General features: G+C 33.0%; 1 protein-coding gene across 2 annotated transcripts in view; it reads right to left on the minus strand.

The window, feature by feature from the left end:
- Nucleotides 1-22,660, minus strand: part of LOC123684943 (acetylcholine receptor subunit alpha-like 2) — a 224,244-nt gene that overhangs the window by 197,449 nt on the left and 4,135 nt on the right. For both annotated transcript variants that reach the window (XM_045624476.1, XM_045624477.1), the window contains exon 2: nt 15,122-15,315. In XM_045624476.1, coding sequence (XP_045480432.1) covers nt 15,122-15,315 — 194 coding nt within the window. The remainder of the gene's footprint in view (nt 1-15,121; nt 15,316-22,660) is intronic.

Raw genomic sequence — 22,660 nt, forward strand, 5'->3', positions numbered from 1 at the left:
TACGCTGTATAGTTTAATGTTTTTTTTTTATTTTATGTCACCACGACGAGTGGAAAGGATAAATTTGAAGAGGGCATCTAAAAGGCCGTAACCAAGGGGATCCGATGTGGTTTGGACATCCCTACCCCCCCAATTTTTTTTTTTCAGAAATACAGGATTCTAATTTCACCGATTATTTTTTTCACATGTCGAAATCATTCGAGATTATACTGATGTTCTGATGAACCAATAGAATCCGTAAAGTGAATAATAATAATAATAATATAACTTTATTCGCTCTCAATTAACATAATACACCAACATAGTCGGCTTAGAGCCCGTCAAAATATAGCTGAAATTTACATACAATTTAATAACAAATGAATAATTTTACAAACTTATAAAATAAACCCAATGAAACAAACAATCATCCAAACTTAATCTAACAATGAAAACTCAAAATTAATCAGCCAAATGAATTTCATCTTTCATGAATTCCTCAATAGCATAATAAGCCTTAGAAATTAAATATTTTTTCATTTTTTGTTTGAGCTTCTTATCACTATCATTTATTCGATTATATAGTGGTATTTTATTGAAAATGGAGATAATCTGATACTCAACATTTTTTTGTAAATAAGAAAAATTAATTTTAGGTGGTCTCAAATTAAGTTTACGTCTTGTATTGTGTTGATGATTTCTCCGGAAATCAAGAAACAAATCCTTGTTGTCGAGAACAAACGAGATCGCTTCCAATATATAAATTGATGGAAATGTAAGTATATTATATTTAATGAAAAATGGTTTACATGACATCATCCTCTGCAATCCAAATATACTGCGTATGCATTTCTTCTGCAAAATAAAGATGCGGGAGGCCTCTATTGAATTTCCCCAGAAAATAACTCTGTACTTCATCCTGGAATACCCATATCCGTAATATACAGAGAGAGCTGTTGCCTCATTAACTAATTTTGACAGAACTCGGACCACATAACTACATCCCCCGATTGACCCTGCCACTGAGTCGACATGGCATCTCCAATCTAATCTGGAATCAATATGTATGCCCAGCATTTTTACTTGTCTCCCAGTCTGCAGTGAGAAGCAATCCAAGGCAATTTTATCTTCAAATTGTTCCCTATATGAGAACTGTACCATTTGTGTTTTTTCTATATTAAGTCTTAATTCATTATCTTTGAACCACTCGTTCAATAGATTAAAGTTTATTAAAATTTCATTATTTAACTCGTTTTGATCTCTTCCAAACAACGCCAAAGACGTGTCATCCGCATACATAGTTACTTTGGTATTAACCATATTTGGTAGCTCGTTGGTGTAGATGATGTATAAAAACGGTCCTAAAATTGAGCCTTGCGGTACTCCCCTTTCAGTCGTGGTTACATCTGACTTAAAGAGATTTCCCTCCTTATTGAATTCAATTACGTGCTGTTTTCGATCAGTTAAAAAAGACCGTATCAGATTTAAGGCTATCCCTCTAATCCCATACTTCTCCATTTTACTCAATAGTATGTTATGGTTTACTCTGTCGAACGCTTTAGATAAATCCAGACACACAGCCGCAGTGCATTGACCTTTATTTAATGTATCCATTATATGGGATAATAATTGGTATACTGCCCTCATCGCACTTCTACCTTTTCTAAAACCATTTTGTGCTTCTGTTAGAAGATGATGTTTTTCAAAGAAAGCAAACATTCTATTGAGAATAATTTTTTCCAATATTTTCCCGATATTTGATAGTAAACTAATTGGACGGTAGTTATTCATATTTGTTCTATCACCCTTTTTATAAATTGGTTTTATCAAAGTAATTTTCAAGTTTTCAGGATATATCCCCGTCAACATCATAGTATTAGCAATGTGACAAAGAGGATTCGCAATTAGAGTCGACACCTTTTTCAAGAGACACACCGGAATTTCATCTTCTCCAACCGATTTGACGTTCTTAAGATCTCGTATCCATCCCTGAACCTCAATAGCATCACTAGGATACATAAATATAGAACTGGTATTATTTTTTATTAACCCATGATCAACAAATTCATTACTACTAGCAATTTGGCAACTTTCTGAAAAAAATTTACTGAACCCATCAAGTAGGTGCTTTTCGTTGTTGAATATTCCCTCAAAAGAATCCATCAAACTATCTTTTTTCTTTGTTTCACTACCAGTTATCCGTTTTACTATTTTCCAGCTAGCTCTAGTTTTATTTTGTGATGAGGATATAGATATTTGATTGCTCAATTTTTTTGCAGCAGTAATGACTTTCTTCAATATACTTTTATATAAATTAAAATATTCTGTTGATACAATACCTGCAATTTTTTGTTTGTACAGAATTCTTTTTTTTTTACATGATATTCGTATACCTTTAGTTATCCACCCCGTAGTTTTATAATTATGATATTGTACAGTTTTATACCTCACCAATAAATCAACCGATTTCATTAGTTTGTGTCGAAAATAATTATACGCCTCATTTGGATTGACGCAACTATACAGGGTGAGTCTTTGACTTGTACATATATTTTAACCCAAGATTCCTGAGGTCAAAAGAAACACTTTTTTCCTTTACCATTTTTTCCGATTCGGCCCGGTTAAAAAGATACAGGCTGCTGAAAATCGTTAAAAAAATGTGATTTTCGGCTATATCTCGTAAATGGTTCTATCGAAGGAAATGATTTTTGGAATATAGCTTTCTTTTTATGTGATACATCTTCTCCGAACACAAGATTCCATACACATTCTTCTGTTTCTTTATTATGAACATTACATCCCATAAAAATACCAGAAATTCGAAGAAACCAACTCTTAAGAGTAATTTGAACGTTCATTGAAGAATATTTGGCTAATTTGAAAAATAAAAGTATTCTTCATATTTTCTCGTACAAAGCGCCGTTTTCGAATAACTTGATCTTAAAAAAAAAATTATCTGTGAAATTCAAAAAATTGGGTACTTTGGCTGAATGCAACTCTGTTCTGTTGTGGAAAAAAAAACCACAGAAATGAATATTTACTATGATGTCATGTCTCAGATTTAAGAATTGAAGTACTAGCCAACTTAGTTTGAAAATGAAGTTATTTGAATAAGCTCACCTCAACTCCTCGATTTGATTACAAATTACTGAGCTTTGGCACAGCTCTGATAATAAGAAGATACTTCACTAAAATCAACATTCTTATTGAAAAGTCCAGATTATTCATAAAGCCCATGTTTAAAAAAGTTTTCACAAAATAGTCCCATTATAATGACAACAATCAATATCTCACTAAAGACTGCTGCTTTCGAACAATACTGTATTCTTCGAGGGTCATTCAAACTCACATCGAAACATATCACTAGGTACATACTAGACAAATTTTCATGTGATTGAGATTGAATACTTTTATTCTTTTGCTATTCCATAAATTCATCCTAAGAGCATATGATTGACACACTTTAAAGAGGGCCATAATTGTTTTAATGTGAAAACAAATTAGGTGAGTTGAAAGAAACAGGATATTCTATTGTGGATATTTATATTGGATACTTCTCATTTATTTTCAATGCCAAAATCAAGATGAATTAAGTAGTAAAGTTGGCTATAACGTAGGTACACATTGACTCTAAAACCAGCCTAAGAACAAATTTGATTACAAGTGGAATCTAACATTTTCCATTGATTACAGAGCCAGAATATTTTACATATTTCCATATTTTCATACTGATGGCTTCAAAAATATTGATGCATTTCTATATTTTTATGAGATAGTTGGAACAAATCAGATGCTTCATTTCATAAAGGAATTGTTTTCTATCAGAATGCACAGTGATTTATTTTGTATCCACACATGTATTTTGGAAGTTGTTTTCAAATTTCTTGAAAATATGAACTTCAATATTCTGTTGGGTTTCTTCAAACCTTCGATGATTTTCATTTCAACATAATAACAAATATCATATCATCATAACAATAACAATGTAAACTGTAAATGAAAATTTTAGGTTAGAAGTTAGAACATAGATTATTCGAACCGAACTGCTGTGTTTATATTTGGCATCACTCGAAATTTGAAATTCAAACTTAAAACCACAGATTACTATAGTCTGTGTTAGATCTTTCATAGATGAATATTATTTATTTGAGATTTTAAGGTTAATTCTTGCACGAAAAATAAACAACGATATCATATAAATGAAATATAATGAATGAATGGATATGAGTATCAGAGCTAATATGGGTGGTAGCGAGCTCAATTCGTTATAATTATCGAAAATGAAATAGAAATCAAGAGAAGAATATTTAATCTTTAGCGTCAACGAAATTGGAATAACTCATTTATTTGATTATAAACACTACTTTGTTCAACAAATGGAATGTTAAACGTGAGTTTATGATGGTTTTTCTAATTTAGTAGCTTATTTCCAAAGTTCAAGAGGTATATCTTATGCTTGAGAAAACTTCAGTGTTCCGGTTTTCAGGGGTGAATTAGCTCATTTTGAAAATTTAAAATGGCTATATCTTTTTAACAGGGCCGAATCGGAAAAAATGGTAAATGAAAAAAGTGTTTCTTTTGACCTCAAGAACCTTCGGTTAAAATATATGTACAAGTCAAAGACTCACCCTGTATAAATATCCCCAATTTTCTTCGGCTAAAAGATCATACAATTGTTGCAATTTGTTTTCCGTAAATAACCTAAGTTTCACTTTTTGAACAGATTTAGGATTTCGTTTTAAGTTTATTGAAAGATATTGTCCATAATGATCTGACAATGCAGTGTTCAATACCAGACCATCATCTGTGACAAAATTAGTAAATATATTATCTAATAATGAACATGTTGTGTTTGTTTCTCTAGTGGCCTGAAATATTTTTTGGTTCATGCCAAAGGTGGCCAAAATATCAACGAAATTTCGTGTCTCGACTGAATTAACCAATAGATTTATGTTAAAATCACCACATAATATGATTTTGTAATTTTTGAAATATTTGAAGCTTAATTCTAAAATTTCATTGATTCCATTAAAAAATATTTGAAATTCACCTTTAGTGGATCTATATATACATATGAGTAGAATTCGTCTTTGTTGATCTCGTACACATGAGCACTCCAAACTAAGTTCCACACTTTTTCGCACTATTTTTTCTACTTCACAAACTATGTTGTCGATTTTAGCATATATTGATGATCCTCCATGTTGATGAAAGGCACGAGTGAAGCATGATACCATCTTATATCCCTGGATAACAACGTTCTCGTCCTGCTTGAGCCAGTGTTCCGTTATACACAAAAAATTTGGCATGCTTGACATTTCTGATAGGTATATTTCAAGTTCTAAAATTTTGTTTCTTAAACATTGCATATTCTGGTGAAATATAGAAACCTCTTCATTATCTTCTGAGACAGTCGGATGTTCTGGACTGCACTCATTTATTCTAAAAAATTATTTTCAACTCTATTCTTATTAAATATACTAAAATTGAATCTTTTAATCCCAACATTTTTTGGCCAAAAATCGGTATTATATAACTGATCTTTTCTTTCAAAGGGAACCTTTACCATGAAACTCTTGAGGTCACCCTTTTTTATTTTGAATTGAAGTTCCTTGACTTCTACTTCTTGATTTTCGAATCCTTCCTTTTTTCTGATATAATTTTCGACCGTTTTCTCAGAAACTTTGGGATTAACTCTGTTTATAAAAAACCAAGCTTTTTTTTCAGGTCCTTTAAACTCCTCCATTCCTTCCGAGTTGCCAGTTCCAAGCCGCTTTGTTTTCTTCTGTTTACTTTCTAACTTTTTGTTGACTATATCAGCATATTTAGGTTGACGTTTGGTTTTCCTTGACCTGTTTACTGTTTGAAAATCTGAATCAGTATCATTATTCAAGTCTATTATTTCCTTCATTTTCATTTCCTGTGCAATTTCTAAAGGGTGTTTCTCATTAAATTCTATAGGTTTTTGTTTAGATGTTTTTAAATCAGCTATTACAGTTGTTTTCGATTGAAAATTGACAGTTGACGCATGAGCATCAGTTATTGAATTCTCATTTCTGCGACGTTCATGCATTTGTTTATTTATTTTATCTGTTATTTGTTTACCTTTTTTTTCATTCGATTCGACCTGCCTCTCCAAACTCTCAACTCGTTTTACCAAAAACGAATTAAAAGATTGAAGTAATTCATTTTTCTCATTCGACGACCTCAATAACTGAACGAGGTAATTTATTTTTAATTCCATTGTTGATACATCACCTGCAACTGGCGTACTTATCGGATTTTTATTCTTCGATATTTCCGTACAGCATATAAGTTGTGTATCATTTAAAAAATGATATTTTTTAATTTGTGCACAAGATCTGTGATATGTACCCTCACAGTTTATGCAAAATAGTGTTTTACATTCTCTTTTTTCACAACACTTGTAATAGTTTTTGTTATCACCTGTTGAATTATCATCAGGTTGTACTTCTTTGCGCAAAGCGTCATCTTCACTCCGCGACATCTCGAATATACTACTTGACGGCGAGGTATAATCGTTTTTCTCAGTGAAATGTCATTGAATTATCAAAATGCAGTGCTCTGGTTATAGTTATTGAAATTATTCGTTATAACGAGCGTTCATTTGAATTCGTGGTCAAGAGTGCTGTGGAGAAATTTGAGCTGATTTTCTATGATTACAAGTAGCGCTTAGCTTGTACCATATTCGAACCCAGATTTGAAGTATGTAAACAAATGTTAGTGATATGGTACAAGCTAAGCGCTACTTGTAATCACAGAAAATCAGCTCTAATTTCTCCACAGCACTCTTGACCACAAATTTAAATGAATGCTCGTTATAATCGTAACGAATAACAACTCGAGCATAGACAATATATTTCGATTATACGAACCTCTTCACACGACGTAGTCCGACCATTAGATTGTGAGATATTGCAATGTGAGTGTAGCTACTTAAGTTATTTGAAAAAGATGAAAAAAAAAGAATTTCGTGTGCTGATGAAATATTGCTTTACGGGATAAAAAATACAGTTGACGCAAAATTTTGGCTTGATGAAGAGTTTCCTGGGTCTGCACCAGGAAAATCAACCATCATTGATTGGTATGCTGAGTTTAAACGTGGTGAAATGAGCACCGATGACTGCGAACGTAGTGGACGCCCAATCGTAAAATGAAGTTGATCGAGTCAGCAGACATTGTGAAGATATTATCTGAACGTTTACTTCATATCATTCACGAATATTTGTACATGAGAAAGCAGTCTGCAAAATGGGTGACGCGCGAGCTCACAATCGATCAAAAGCAACAACGTGTTAATGATTCTGAGCAGTGTTTGAAGCTGTTTAAGTGCAATGAACCTGAATTTTTGCGTCGATATAATTTCAATAACCATAACCAAAGCGCTGTATTTTGATTATTTAATATCATTTCACGGAGCTTGACTTTTATTTGTTTGGCGAACGTCCCAACATGTTACTATGGAAATTATCACAATATGGCAGGAGGCTGAGAGCTGAGAATGATGATGATGATGGCAGGAGGCGGAATACCAAAACGATTATACCACGTCGTCAAGGGTATTTTCACTTATCAATACGCCGTAATTATGGAATTTTCTCAGATTCTATTGATTCATCAAAACATGAGTTACCTATATAATCGATAAAATATGAATCAGTTTTACGTTTTACCTTTGATAATATTTTCAACTTTTTCAAATTGAATGCGATACCTTATATTTCATTGCATATTCAGAGGTATTCCTTAATTCATACGTTTATTAGTGTACAAGTACATTTTCTGTGAGCTTTCTTCGGTTGTTCTTGAGTTATTGGCTATATCTTGGAATAAATAACTGACGAAGGTCTATACCCACACAACATAGAACATTTTTCAAATTTCTATGAAATACCTAATTGCAGGCAAGGTTTAAAACATTTCATAAATTTACAGTGAAATATTTATGAAATATTGATATGTCCTGTGTTTTTCATGAAACATTTATGAAATATTTAAGAATTATTCCTCCAATGGATCGAAAATTTAACTTACTGTGAATATTTAGAGAAACTCTGGTAAAAATGGTATGAAATCTTCTAGGAAAATATTTTGAAATCTTCCACTGCAATATTCTATTTTGTGTGGACAAGAAATTGTATATTTCTCGAGCACACGGAATGAAATCAGATCTGTTTTATGGAAACCGTTATTTTATATCTTCCTCTACTTATAATCTTTATTATTTTAATCCCATCAGTTTATTTTTAAAAACAGCCCAGTATTCAGGAGGACGATTTTCTATTATTTAACAAATTTTTAGAAGGGACGTATTGAAAATTGAATTTGATCCATGAAATGGCTTAAAGAACCTGTTTCATCTTCATCTCAACCAACCTGTGCTATGGAAACACTCGGAGAATGTAATAAGGAATTGTTTCCAAATATTTATGAACTTCTGAAAATATTGGCTACTCTACCTTTTACAACATGTATTCCAGATAGATCCTTTCCCTCCCTTAAACGCCTCAAAACATATTTCAGATACTCCACAACATCTGGTCACGAGAGACAGAAAGAGATTGGATTGACACAATGTCGATTCACAGAGAAATAAATACCTAATGAAAACATGAGGGTCATTGATTTATTTGACTCAAAAAATCTAAAAGGCTCAATATCATTTTGTGATATGGATCAGACTATATCTTTTATGTATATTTTATGAATTTATTTTATTTTGTTACTTCTTTCATGAATAAATCGAGCCTCAAATATTATTTCATGCGAATAAATCCGCAAAACTGTAACGTGGTTCATACCTATTATTCAATATGATAGGTCTGTTGTTTATATAAACAACGTCAATCATAGATATTACCTGGTTGAATGTTGCTGATATATAAATTATATCATTGTACAATTATTGGTCACAAACTCCAGAATATTTTTTTAGAGTTCAACTAGAATAAACCCTCACAATTTTTTTCTAACTACGGCCTTGGGCATATATTTGAAAGGATTCTAGTGCTTCCATTTCATTCTTATTATGGAATTTACTAGGTTTATCAAACCCCGAAGAATATAATAGTCACTTAAACGAATATTCAATTAATTAAACAAAAGTGAAACTGGCAGTTATGAAATGAATCTGCGTTCTTTGTCCTCAATTCCATTAATTTTCGTGTCTATTGCATCCTTGGAGACCTCAGAACTATATATATTGGTATAAAAGGTTAGAACTATGTAGAGGCATATCGAAAACCGTTAGAAATACAGGGTGGCTTAAATTACAAAAAAGTTGCGTTATTTAGGGATGAGTGTTGGTGTGAACAGATCCAACATAGATCTTTAGCTCCAATGGTTCCCGAGATATCTCGAAAAGACTAAAAATCGACATTTTCTTTTTTTCTGTATTAGTCATTTGTTTTTGGAGATATGTCCACGAAATTTGGTTTGTAGCCATTATCGAATATAGAGATTTAAATGATGTAAAGATTTTTTCTGTTTTTAATTGTTTCAGAGACGCGATAGTCAATTTTTTTCTTAGGAATGCCATATTGTTTCTCCTCAAGCGGTGATAAGGAAACAAATTACGAATTCAACAATGTATCACACTCTACAAAAATATCGAGTCTAGTTACGCAAATTTGAACGTTTTTATTTTTTTGTTTAAGTTGTAGGCTGGTGCAAGAATTGTCGAATAATTTGTTACTTTATTCAGTTGTTATGTGGAATCGTCACTTGAGTTTCAAGCGGTTGAATCGCAGGTATACCGTATATCAGTGCGATTCAAGTCGGCAACCTTCTGATGTTTAGGTGAACGGTGTAACTGGCCATTATCCACGAAAATATCAAGTCGGATTATTTTGTTATATTATGTCATATATGATTATGATGTATTCATCAAGAATATTTTCTCCGGTTCAAAATTTTTTAAAGAACATTTTATAACATGATAGATCTAAATTAACCTGAAAAAAAAATACATTTTTCGATAAAATTTTCATATCACTAAATCAGAGCAACAGTTACGAACAACCTCCAAGAAGACATTCAATGAAAAAATAACGGGAGAACAAAGAAAGTGGCAGAGAGCTAATTAAAAAGCGTCGCGATGAATTGATGAAGACAACGCCTATAGGGATGGCGATTTATTGCCTAAGGCAAATGAGTACAAACAAGAGCGGATTGGGGTCTTTCATTTTGAGCGTAACGAAATATACGATGTAGCAACGTAACAGCCATTGTTTGTACCAATTGGGGTTTGTTTTATGACCACTAACCGTTCTCTTCATTGACTTTTACGAGAATTATATCGAGACAGATCCCCCACTAAGTCATTCCTGTCTCTAGTTTGGAAGTTATCCCTGAAATATCAAACAAGCACAATGACATACGAAATAATGTACAAACAAGGTATAATTCAACATAATTTATTCCCTGTAAACAATGCCAGCAATTTAACGTTTTAACTTTCCTCCGAACTAATGTCTATATTTATCGAATTTTGGGCAGGTATTGATCTCAAACAATGAAATACTCACTTATGACGCATATTTCTTCTCATTCGATTCTGTTAGGCCGTATACACGACAACTACCTAATGGTGAACCGGGAAACTTGAAATATTGAGAGTAAGTTCGCATCGCTCAGCAAAATCCTACTATAGGAGTTTCGTAAATATGACCATCAAAGGCGTAGATCTTTATTTTTCTTGGGGGAGGAAAATCCTTTGACAAAAAAAAAATTTGAACCAAATCACTTAAAATAATAGCATATTTCTGCTTACCGATTCAATTTCTTACATTAAACAAGGTGGTCCTAAATTGGAGATACGAAGGAAAATGGGAGATTCCTTGGATAATTTTAAGAATAAAAAGTCCTATAAATATAGACCAGCAAATGCTTTGTTTTCGAGATACAGTGTGTTGTTTGTAGTCCTACATTTTTGTGATGGTCAAACTAGTTTATCGAATCTTTATTAATCTTTGCTGCAGATTGAGTAAATGAGTACCAACACTTAAAATTAATTTATTCATCACAGCTTACTAACTGGATCTTTATAATTATTTGGGTTTACCAGAGGATTACTAGAGAGCTGTTTTTTTCTCGAAATCGATAGCAGATATGACAAAACTACAAGATACCAAAAAGTGTAGTACTATAGAGCCGAGTTCCTCTTTACTTTTTGTAAACTACTAGTGATCTACGAAAAAAGTTCTGGAGAAAAGATGCAGGCACTGTTTCAGAAAAAATATCACCCTGTAGATTTGCATTCGAAATCATCGTATCATATGATTGAAACTTTAAATTGGAATATCTATGCCAAACTTAAGTTGAAAATATTTTGTAATTAGGTACGTGCTATGAGAAAAAAACTTGAAAAAAATCAAACTTTAACATCTTGTATCTCGAAAACAAAGAGTTTGCGGACTCATAGGTATTTATAGGCCTTTTAAACCTGCAATTTAAGAACACCCTAAAGTAAAGTTCTCTGCTAACTGCAGTATTGATATATTGTGTTTACAACGGGTAAGCAGTGTATACCGATTACGAATCACCGATGGCAAATCATGGGGCAGGCTGACAATGACAAAGTGAATAGATAAAGGAAAATAATACACCTCGGACATAGACGTACTCGTGGTGCAATAATAGTATTGATCTTGAAAGCGATAATAAATTCGTGAACCGTATAAGAGTCCGACTTTTTACTTCCTTGTCGATTTCAGAGAAAAAGTAAATGATTATTGATTCATGTTTGAGAGAATTCTGAAATTTAATATTTTGAGAATCTTGGGAAGGGGGAAATAACCTCAAGTACCCCCATTTCTACGCCCTTGAATATGGCCGTTCGAAAATTAATTTTTCTGTTGATTTCGAAATTGCAGCTTCGATGAATATCAAAATTTGCATTTGGATGTAAAATGGCAATATGAAACTCTGGCAAAATTTCATGTGATCACACTACTGAAAGCATAAAAAATTTAAAAAGAATATCGAAAAAAATTTAATTATACTTATTATTATGTAACCGTGAAACCGACAAAGTTGGAATTTTCCATGAAAAATTAAAAAAGAATATTGGTAAGGAAATATCGAAAGGATAAATCATAAGTACAGATTCAATCGGGTTGAGTTGATAAATAGAATAGAACAATGCCACTTTCTAAATCGGCACCGCTGTGTTTATAAACCTACCGTACTACGATAGTGTTACATTTATACATGGCAGACATACCAAAAATGAATAGATGCAAGATTGCCTAGTCTGCAGATGACACCACTATTTACCTACTATCACAGTAGAATGAGGAAAAAAATTACCAGGCAGTTAGAGATAGTCCTAGACAAACTGATGAAATATTTCAAGAAATAGAGATTCAAAGTGAATACATCAACAGTTGCAATCTTCTTCGGAGAAACAACAGTAAAGAAAGCAGGAAACGTCAAAATAGAAAACCAGACGATAGAATGGAAAAAGGAAGCAAAATGTCTGGTAGTAATTCTAATTGAGAGGAAACTTTAACAAATAGATGGAAAAAAACAGAAAAAAGGAAATGCAATTCCACGGGTAATTTTCCTCAGAAAACAAGATGAAGATAATAAAAATAGTGCTAATGCCAAGCATAACATACGCAGGAGTATCCTGGTATAATACGTAAGACAATAATAAAGACAAGTTGCAAAGTATACTAAATACGGTAATTAGAACCCATGGTATCTAACCAACCAACTAATAAGAGAAGAATAGAAAATTGAAACTATTGAGGAAATAGTTAACAAACGAAAAAAGGAGAAAATAGATACGCTGAAAGAGTATTAGAATAAGGAATTAAGAAATATACTACTGATTGAAATAAGAAAAGAACCAAATAGAAGAAAACAGTGACATGCAGTAGGGAGAAAAGTCTCCCTATCAGACAAAAGTATAGGAAATCGGAGAAATGAAAGTTAGAGGCGTAGGGAATAAAATTCCATTCCTTATCCAAAAAAATGACCAGAGATAGAGTTACCATACAGCATGTGGTATGCTGCATTATAAAGATGGATCTCTATGGGGAGATCTTCAAAGATTTTTATTTATTTATTTATTTCATTTATTTATTTAATATATATACAATGTTCTACAGGTTTAAACCCAACTACAACTACAGAACAAGGAGCATAAGAAAAATAACGTTACATATTCTAAAAAAAAAAGATAACAAAAAATGCTCAGTCAGTCAAAATAATGAGATCTGATATTTGATTGATTTTCTGTGGTAATATATTTGAATCAAAATCCTACTAATCAACGTTGCATGAAAATTACATAACAAACCTAAATGTACCTACGTGATTATTTGGATTTCAGCTGATGGGCTCATTAAAACTAGAAAATATTATTTCTATTTGTCAGAGTATTAAGATAACTTGACAAATGATTCTACTTGAGTGACGTGCATCGACTCGCTGATGAATTGAGACCCATCGATCCGTGAATTGAGTCAAATATCGTATCACAATTTGTTAATGAAATGTGATTCGATTTTGCTCCATCTGCCATCTGTTAGCACATGTTGCGAACTATTTTTATAGTCGCCTCCTAATGAAATTAAGTAACTATCATCAACCTCAATTTATTTTATTACTGAGATCATAAGCCAAATAATATGAGATAAGAATTTTTCTTGTCTTCTTCCGAATACAAGTATATTTTTATGTTTGTTTGTGATAGTATATTCAAAAACAAGTTGCAGAATGGGCTCCTATTCCAACACGAATGCGAAATTCGAAAACGAGCGACGAAGGAGCGAGTTTGGGAACGCATGAGTGTTGGAATTACCTTCTGCAACGAGTATTAGACGATATTTTCTCTATTTCACTAAAATTTTGTGAAATATTGTCGAAATTCAATGAAAAATTCAGATTATACATCCTAATGACATTTGTATTGTATCTTGGCAGTTAGTGTTACGGTTACGAAAATTGACATTGCGCATTATACTTGTCAATTTTATCTGATGAAATCGATTTAACACCAACAGAATCAAGAGAAATTGCGAATATAATGTCGCAAATCATTTCATTAAACCCAATATATAATAGGTATTGACAATTTGAAAAAAATTGGAAGTCTGTGTAGACAACCACAAAATGAAAAATATAACTGAAAACAATGCTGTAATGAGTTCATTACAGCACTGTTTTTAAAACTGTAATGAACTCATTACGATACTAGAATAGAGATTAGTATATTCTAAAACAAGTTGCAAAATGAGCTCCTATTCCAACACGAATGCGAAATTCGAAAACGAGCGACGAAGGAGCGAGTTTTGGAACGCATGAGTGTTGGAATTGCCTTCTGCAACGAGTATTAGACGATATTTTCTCTATTTCAGTCTAGTTTTGTGAAATATTGTCGAAATTCAATGAAAAATTCAGATTATACATCCTAGTGACATTTGTATTGTATCTTGGCAGTTGGTGTGACTGTTAGGAAAATTGACAGATTACGGAATTTCAATTTGAATCGTTCGTTTCGAGTTTTGAAATAATTTATAATTACGCATTAAACTCGTCAATTATGTCTGACGAAATCGATTTAACACCAACAAAATTAAGAGAAATTGCGAATATAATGTCGCAAATCATTTCACTAAATCCAAAATATATTAATATTGACAATTTGACGTGTGTTGAATTTTGATAGGATTGGAAGTCTGTGTAGACAACCACAGAACGAATAATATAACTGAAAACAATGCTGTAATGAGTTCATTACAGCACTGTTTTTAGAACTGTAATGAACTCATTACGATACTGAAGTAGAGAAAAATATTTAATGCTTAAAATTCTTTCTTAGAATGAGGACTAGTTACAGTTAAGGAGTTAAGCCCAGTTGTACTTCTCTTGAATGTTCTCATCTCATCCTATCTCACTTTTATCCAATTTAATTCCCTTTTAAGGCAAATCTCATATTTAATAAAAAATTTTTGGGTCTATAACATATTATTCATAAATCCTTCTTTTCTTTTCAAGAAAACTTCGGAAATAATTATGGTTGGGTCACAATTGAAGCCGTTTTAGATAGAATCATTCAATTGAGGAAGTAGGTACTTAAGAAATGATAATTGAGTTCAATCTAACTTCTTACCATACGAACCCAAGTGTAAACTGTCAACTGTGACTTGAATTCGTTCACTTCAAAGTGTCTCAAGCTGAGTCCAAACCGAACTAGAGTTGTGTTGAAGTGCTGGGTTGGTCTTGCAAATTTATCATAGTTCAGGAGGAGGTCCTGTCTGAGTTTGTCTGTGAAGGTTGCGTTCCATATTGGCTGAGGACCGACCTCTGAAAATAATGAGAATATAGGTAATTTAAGTAGAATGAGTATAGGTTCATTAAATGATGATTAACACTTTTGACAATTTCAACATGAAATCTGAGAATTTTGACACATGTAGAACAAAAAGGATTCAAATTCTCTAATATTAACTCGATTCATTTTCGAATTGAACAAATTGCAGTAATATGCAAATTTCATGAAAATTTTTTTTTTATTTGAATACACAAAGGATTTCTGTGAAATATTCAAATCGTCAATAACTATCAGAACTATTTAATGAATAGCATTGTCTCATTAAACACATCCAAGTATACTCACTTATTTCTCCATTTCACGGATTATTTCGGCTCAGTGACAAAAAATAATCTATCTACCTCTACCGAGGATTGAATTTGAAAGAATCTGCATCAAATTGATATAAAACAGATAAGAAATAATAATGAATAGGATTGAATATCTGTATAGTTAAGAGTCTATACATTAGTCCGTACAGAGTAATTATTTTAGATTGAAAACCTTTAGAAATACTATATAGGGGTTTGTTTCTCGTTTTCACAATATATTTGACTATATTGAGAAAGCACCTGATATTGATCGGGTACCGGTACTTTCTCAACATAGTCAAATATATTGTAAATGACGTTGAACACCTTGTATCTCTATTATGCTTCGAAAACAAGGTACCAATATGTCTTAAGGCAAAAATTATTCTCCTGTCATTAATATCGTTCTACAGCTGAAGCGTCGTTTTCATTTTCAAGTTCACCGGGATACGAATGCACATCTATTCTTATGTATTTGTACAACCTAAAATATTCTTAACATGTATGATTTTTATTTTCTATTTTTCATATGAATAATGTAGTTTGGTTAATAACTGAGCGAACATTGCGTCTAGCATTTTGTCCTGTAGTTATAGTTATAATAGTAGAGAAATAAAAAATAATATGAATTTTTTAATTTTCATGTAAGAATAATCTTTGAGTTCTGATGACGTTATCAATCTGAAACTTTGCAAGGAGCTGGGCCCGAGCCCCCCTGAAATTCTGCTGGCCTCCCAAAATATTTGAAATACTAAAGCTTAAATATTTACAAGATTAGCTGAACTATAAATTCGCTTCAATTTGGCCACGCCAAAAAATTTCCAGCCCCTCCTTGGCCACCCCTATTTTTGAAAACTGGCGTCGCCTCTGATTATAACTATAAGGTAAATGTATAATAATATAATAAGAAATAGTTACACAAAATGTGATTTACGAATAACGATTTTCGGTGCTTATTATAATCGATGTCAACTTTCGAAACTAATGCAACAGAAAAAAAAATGTTTGTAAGTTCAGAAAGAAAGAAGATAGGGACGAACGCATAGAAGTAATATGCCTTTACGTTTTAAATTTCAGAATCAAAAATAATTTTTTATTTTCCTATGAAGATCATCCAATTTTTTTTTTATTTTTATCTAAATCCCATCTTGAAAATTATTCTATTTGCAATGAGTCGAAATCGTCATTACTGCTGCAAATTCGACGACCTAACGAAATGATAGAACGATGTATTCGAAGAACAAACGCTTAAAAATCAAGTTATCCTTAGGCATATAATCATTATCTGGATTTTGAATTTGTATGGAATTTATACTTGTCAAGTGGAATTTGACCAAGATTTTTCGGTACCCTTAGCATGAGAAATAGTAAACCATCATTATATATTCCCGAAAGAGCCCCAGAAGCGAATTCCGGGACAAACGACTAACCGGAACAAGGAGCGTAACCAAAGCAACCGGTTACCTAGCAACAGAGCTTGGCCCATCCACCCATGTTCACGAGATATAAGTTGTTATCTAGTTGGTGGGATTATTTTTCACGTCTTCAAATAAACAGGCAATTTTCATTGTCAGTAGTGTTGAAGGAAATGCTGGATGAAGAATGAACAGTCTAAATGTACAAATATCTAAACATATATTTAATTATGCATATAACAGAAGACAAAAACTCAAAGTAAGTAGGTAACTTTGGTAAATGTAGTAGTTTGAAGTAGAAAATGAAAAAAATTTAAAAGCGATGAATACGAAAATAGTGTAGGTATGTAAACGTTATATCGACCTTTACTTACAACGTCTGAAATGAAAGTTTTACAGCTACATCGGGTCGTGCAATGAAATTTTAATGTTCGAAATGTGACAAACTGTCTGAACTGAATGGTAAGATGAATTTTTTTAAGTTGAATCTGACAAAAATCTCGAAAGTAAACATCTTACGGAAAAATGTTTCGAATAAAAGATTGATGGTTTTGGGGTGGTAGTCGACTTATAATAACTACTCTTCCATTTAATCCGCCCTTGTGGGGGGACGGTGGCCAACTTTGGAATTTCAAATGGTTATCCCTGTTTTAACTGCAAATTCGCATTCTACGGCAAAAAATACTTAAGTTTTGTAGGAACCATTTTTAATGATTCGTCACGGATGACTCTGCAATCGAATTTAAATTTTCCGTCTGAACGACCTTAACGAATCCGTTCTATTATCCCTTACATGAACTTCTGACTTCTGTCGTTTTTTACTGAATTGTTTGTTTCCAGTACATGTAGGTACTTTCATTGGTTGATTGTAAATGGCGAAATTATTTGTTCGTGGTGTTTATGTTTTAAAATCCCAATGTTCAAAAGCATTCATCAATTGAATGAAAATATCGAAATGGATCTCTTTTATTTGAAATCTAGTAGAAATATCCATCAAGCCGCCATCTTTATGTGCAGAACGTTTTCTATAGTTTCAATTAATAGTTAGATAACTCACGAATAAAATTTATGGGAATGAGTAATTTCAGAAAGAAAATTCAAATTCGATTTCAAAGCCATCTGTGACGAATCAAGAAAAATTGTTTTCAAAAATTTCGTCCTGTTTGCAGTAGAATATGGATCTGCTATAAAAAACAAAGGTACTAATTCAAAATTCCAAAGTTGACCCTCGTGCTCACACAAGTTGTTTCCTAGTCGAGATTTTCAAGTGATTCAACCCAGTATATTCGACAATTTATCTGGAATGTCAGAAAAATTAACTTTTTGTAATTGTCAAAAGAAATTGAGTTAAATGTTGTTTCCCTCTATTTTTGCAGTTTTTTTATCAGTAATGTTGTTATTGTTAATAAATCCCATTTTTTTGTGCAGGGAAACAAAGTTAAGACTAAATTCAATTCGAATAGAACTTATTATACATATATACAAGTACATTAGATATCACATTTCAAGAAGTTTAATTTTTGTTTTAAAGAGTGTCATCTGTTCACCATCTTCCTATCGGAATACAGGATCAACCTGTATGACGGTGCCAAGCAAAAATTCAGAATTATCATTACGAATTTGTGGTTACTCGAACAAAAAAATCATGATGCTAACGTACAAGATGATTCAATATTCACGAAAATAGAAAAAGTCAGAAATGTTTCTAGTCCGGATCTGATTTATTCAATTTCAGAAATACTGAGGGAAGACGATGGTAAAGGGCGACACAATTTTAAATCATTCGATATATTACTTAAAGAATTATTGAACTGTGAAACTTTACTCATAAGATAAACATCACCCTGTATATCCCAAACGAAGGCACTCAGGCGATTGAACCTCTTGATACGAGTCGTCTATCATTTTGTTAGGGGAAAAGAAAAAGGCGAAAAAACAGTATAGACGCACACTAACCCCGGTGACAAATCTATACTGAATAAATTGACGAACGAAGTGAAAAACAGATTCAGACAAGTGTTCAACAAAGACTGGGACAAGAAGTTAGAAGAACTAGATCCGGAAGATCAATCACTGTGAAAAATGACGACAGCACTAACTGAAAGAAAAACAAAAGCGAAGATACTAGCACTGAAGAAGGGAAATCAAGTAGATAATGAAGAAAAGGCAGAAAGGTTTGCAGAATATCTGGAACATCAATTTAAGACGAATCCAAAAATTAACGACGACCAATTCAACCAATCAGTTGAAATACACGGAAATATAATAAACGACGATAACTATGAAATGGAAGAAGATTCAACAGAGGTGACTAAAGAAGAAATTGAAAAAATCATCAAAACATTAAAAAATAAAAAATCACCGGGAATAGACGCAATACTCAATCAAACAATTAAAAACTTACCAAGAGAAGCTTGAGATGAAATCATTGAAATAGCCAGATTCATACTAAAAACAGAATATCATCCGAAAAAATTAAAAACGGCGGATACAATATTAATTTGGAAGAGAGGAAAAGACAAAAAAGACCCGAGATCGAGAACACACATTTTTCCATCTGATATTTCCGTAAATTTTGTCATAAATTTGTTTGGCGAGAAGATTTCCCAAGAATATAATTTGTTTCGCATCTCAGAGATCATGAATGAAAATAATAATAACGATGGTGCTTACTCTGTTGTAGAAATACTTATTTCATAATGACTTGAGAATGGCTACAAACAAAGCCCAAACGTCGTCATTGCTGAATAAAAATAAAGAGTATTTCACTGGAATAAATTTGGTCACCTATACCCAATAAATCAATATATATTATTCTAACTAAGGTGTAGAAAAGTGGAGAAATTAATCCACAGAAGACTGACTGATTTCGTAGAAGAAAAGAAAATAATTCCAGATCACCAGTTTGTGTTTCGTAAAGAGCATTCAATGATTCATCAACTGGTACGACTAACGGAAAATATTAAGGAGCAAATTAACCTCTCTACAGACAATGGTGCAATATTCTTGGATATAGAAAAGGCATTTGATAAAATGTGGCATCGAGGTCTGATATACAAAATGAAGTTGATGTAATTTCCAATCAAACTTACGAGATTAATACAATCATACCTGGCAAACAGAAAATTTGGGGTGAATATCGATAGTACCAGGTCGACGATCAGAGAATTGAAGCCAGAGTTCCCCAAAGATCGGTGATAGGACCGCTGCTGTTCAACATATACATGGCAGACATACCAACAATGAATAGATGCAAGATAGCCTAGTTTGAAGATGACACTGCCATATACTATCACAGTAGAATACGAAAAACAATTACTAGGCACTTACAGATAGATATAGATAAACTGATGGAATACTTCAAGAAGTGCAGATTAAAAGTGAATACATCGAAAACAGTTGCAATCTACTTCGGAGGAACAACAGTAAATAAAGAGAAAGCAGGAAACGTCAAAATAGAAAACCAGACGATGGAATGGAAAAAGTAAGCAAAATATCTAGGAGTAGGTAATACTAGATGAAAGAATGAATTTCAACAAACCGATAGAAGAAAACTGAAAAAAGGCAAGGCACTTGCACAGGAGACTGTATCCGCTGCTCAACCCTAAAAGTGAACTTTCCTGAAAAAACAAGCTGAAGATGATAGAAATAGTGGTAATACCAAGCATTACGTATGCAGGAGTAACCTTGGATAATACGAAAGACAATAATAAGGATCAGTTGCAAAGTACGCTAAATTCAGTCATCAGAACAGCGGTTGGCGCCCCATGGTATATAACCAACCAACAAATCAGAGAAGAATTGAAAATTGAAACTATTCAGGAAATAGTCAACAAACAAAGATAGAAGACAATATATACGCTGAAAGAGCATGAGAATAAGGAATTAAGAAAGATACAGCAAATCAAAATAAGAATGGGGAAATTCCTCTTTCGAAGAACTAAATAGAAGAACAAAGTGACATGAAGTATGGAGAAAAGTCATCCGATCAGACAACAGTAGCAAATAGGAAAAATTAAAGTAGAGGCGTAGGGAATGTAAATTCTGGTCCTTAAACAAAATGAGATCTGAGTTCACCTGCGGCTGTCCTGTTATAATGAAGATGCCGAAAGCGAATATTGAAATTCGACATTCTTAAAATTAATATAGCCTAGTTATAGCATTGTAACAAGGAAGATAACTTATAGTGAAACAAAATAAACTGATAAACAAAATCCGTCAAGCGACCTTTGAAATATAAAATCACTCTCATGAAGTGAGAAGCTTTCAAGCAGTCATGCACCAATTGCACCCTTAGAGATCACATACAGTTCATGGTGCTGAATTGTGGCATGGCACAAAAATACAATGATTTCACATTAGTGTTCTGCCCATTTTTGATATCTCAATCGTCGGTTGACCAAAATAACCAGGTCATTCAAGAAACGATTGAGATATAAAAATGAGAAAAGCACTGACGTCACGTCAGGAGCTATTCATTGCGATAGCAAAACATTTTGATGTCTTAAGAGACAATTGTTTAATTCCAGAAAAAAATTTCCGGAATTAAACTATTGTATGTTAAGCCATCAAAATATTATGCTATTACAATTAATTTCAGACATCAACCAACTTCGCTATTGCTATTGCACTTGTAGTCCTCAGAACTGTATCTAGGTATATGTTGTCTCCAAGGGACCAATTTGCTCATGAATGACTGAGAGCTTAAAAGCTATTGCCTTCACATCAGTGCTTTTCTGATTGTATTTTCGATATTCTGCTTGAATTTTCTATGGTTCTGGTGAAGTGATCAATCAGTTTGAAATTTTGCACAGAGTTTGAATTTGCTTTTTCATACCAAGCACCAAAATCTCAACTTGGTCGGTTCTGTAATCACGGAACAATTTATTCATATTTTTCTTGAATTTTTTCTGGTTCTAGTTACCTGATCAACATGAAATTTTGAACAAGGCTTGAACGTGTCATTATACATCTCAATGCATATTTTCATCTCGATCAAACCTGCAGTCTAGAAATTGAAAGAAAATGAAATTTCGAAAGGCAATAATAACGGTACCTACCCTTAGTTCAATTTAGTCAAATAAGTTGTGTATTTCCTCATTGCACAGTCTCTGTGACAGCCGATATTTGGCTCAACACGCACTTCCAAATGAAGCTACATCTTCGGTATCTCTTGTTGCCTCGGAGCCTCTTCATAATATAATTTATAAATTATTTATATGTACACGTATGGTCGGTGTACGGTAAGGCTCTTTTCACACGGTGGGCCGTATGCGTCAAGCTCATGAGCGAGAGCCATATCAACGGATCGAAATGCAAAGGGTACAACGGTGCTTTCACACGATGGGCTATGGCCGTGCTTCTTTCACACGGTGAGACGTACGGCTCTCGCTCATGAGCGAGAGCCACATCGACGGATCGAAATGCAAAGTGTACAACGAAGCTTTCACACGATGAGCCATGAGCCGTCACGGCTAATGAGCGAGAGCCGTCACCGCTCATGCGTCTCGACCAGAGCGATTGTATAGGAGACAGGGCCGTCGCTAGGCAGTAGGTAGGGTATGCGGTCATCTCGAACGACAAAATTCAGGGCGGCATTTCAAGCTTGATCA

Source organism: Harmonia axyridis, chromosome 7, assembly GCF_914767665.1.
Source record: "Harmonia axyridis chromosome 7, icHarAxyr1.1, whole genome shotgun sequence".
Classification (NCBI taxonomy): domain Eukaryota; kingdom Metazoa; phylum Arthropoda; class Insecta; order Coleoptera; family Coccinellidae; genus Harmonia; species Harmonia axyridis.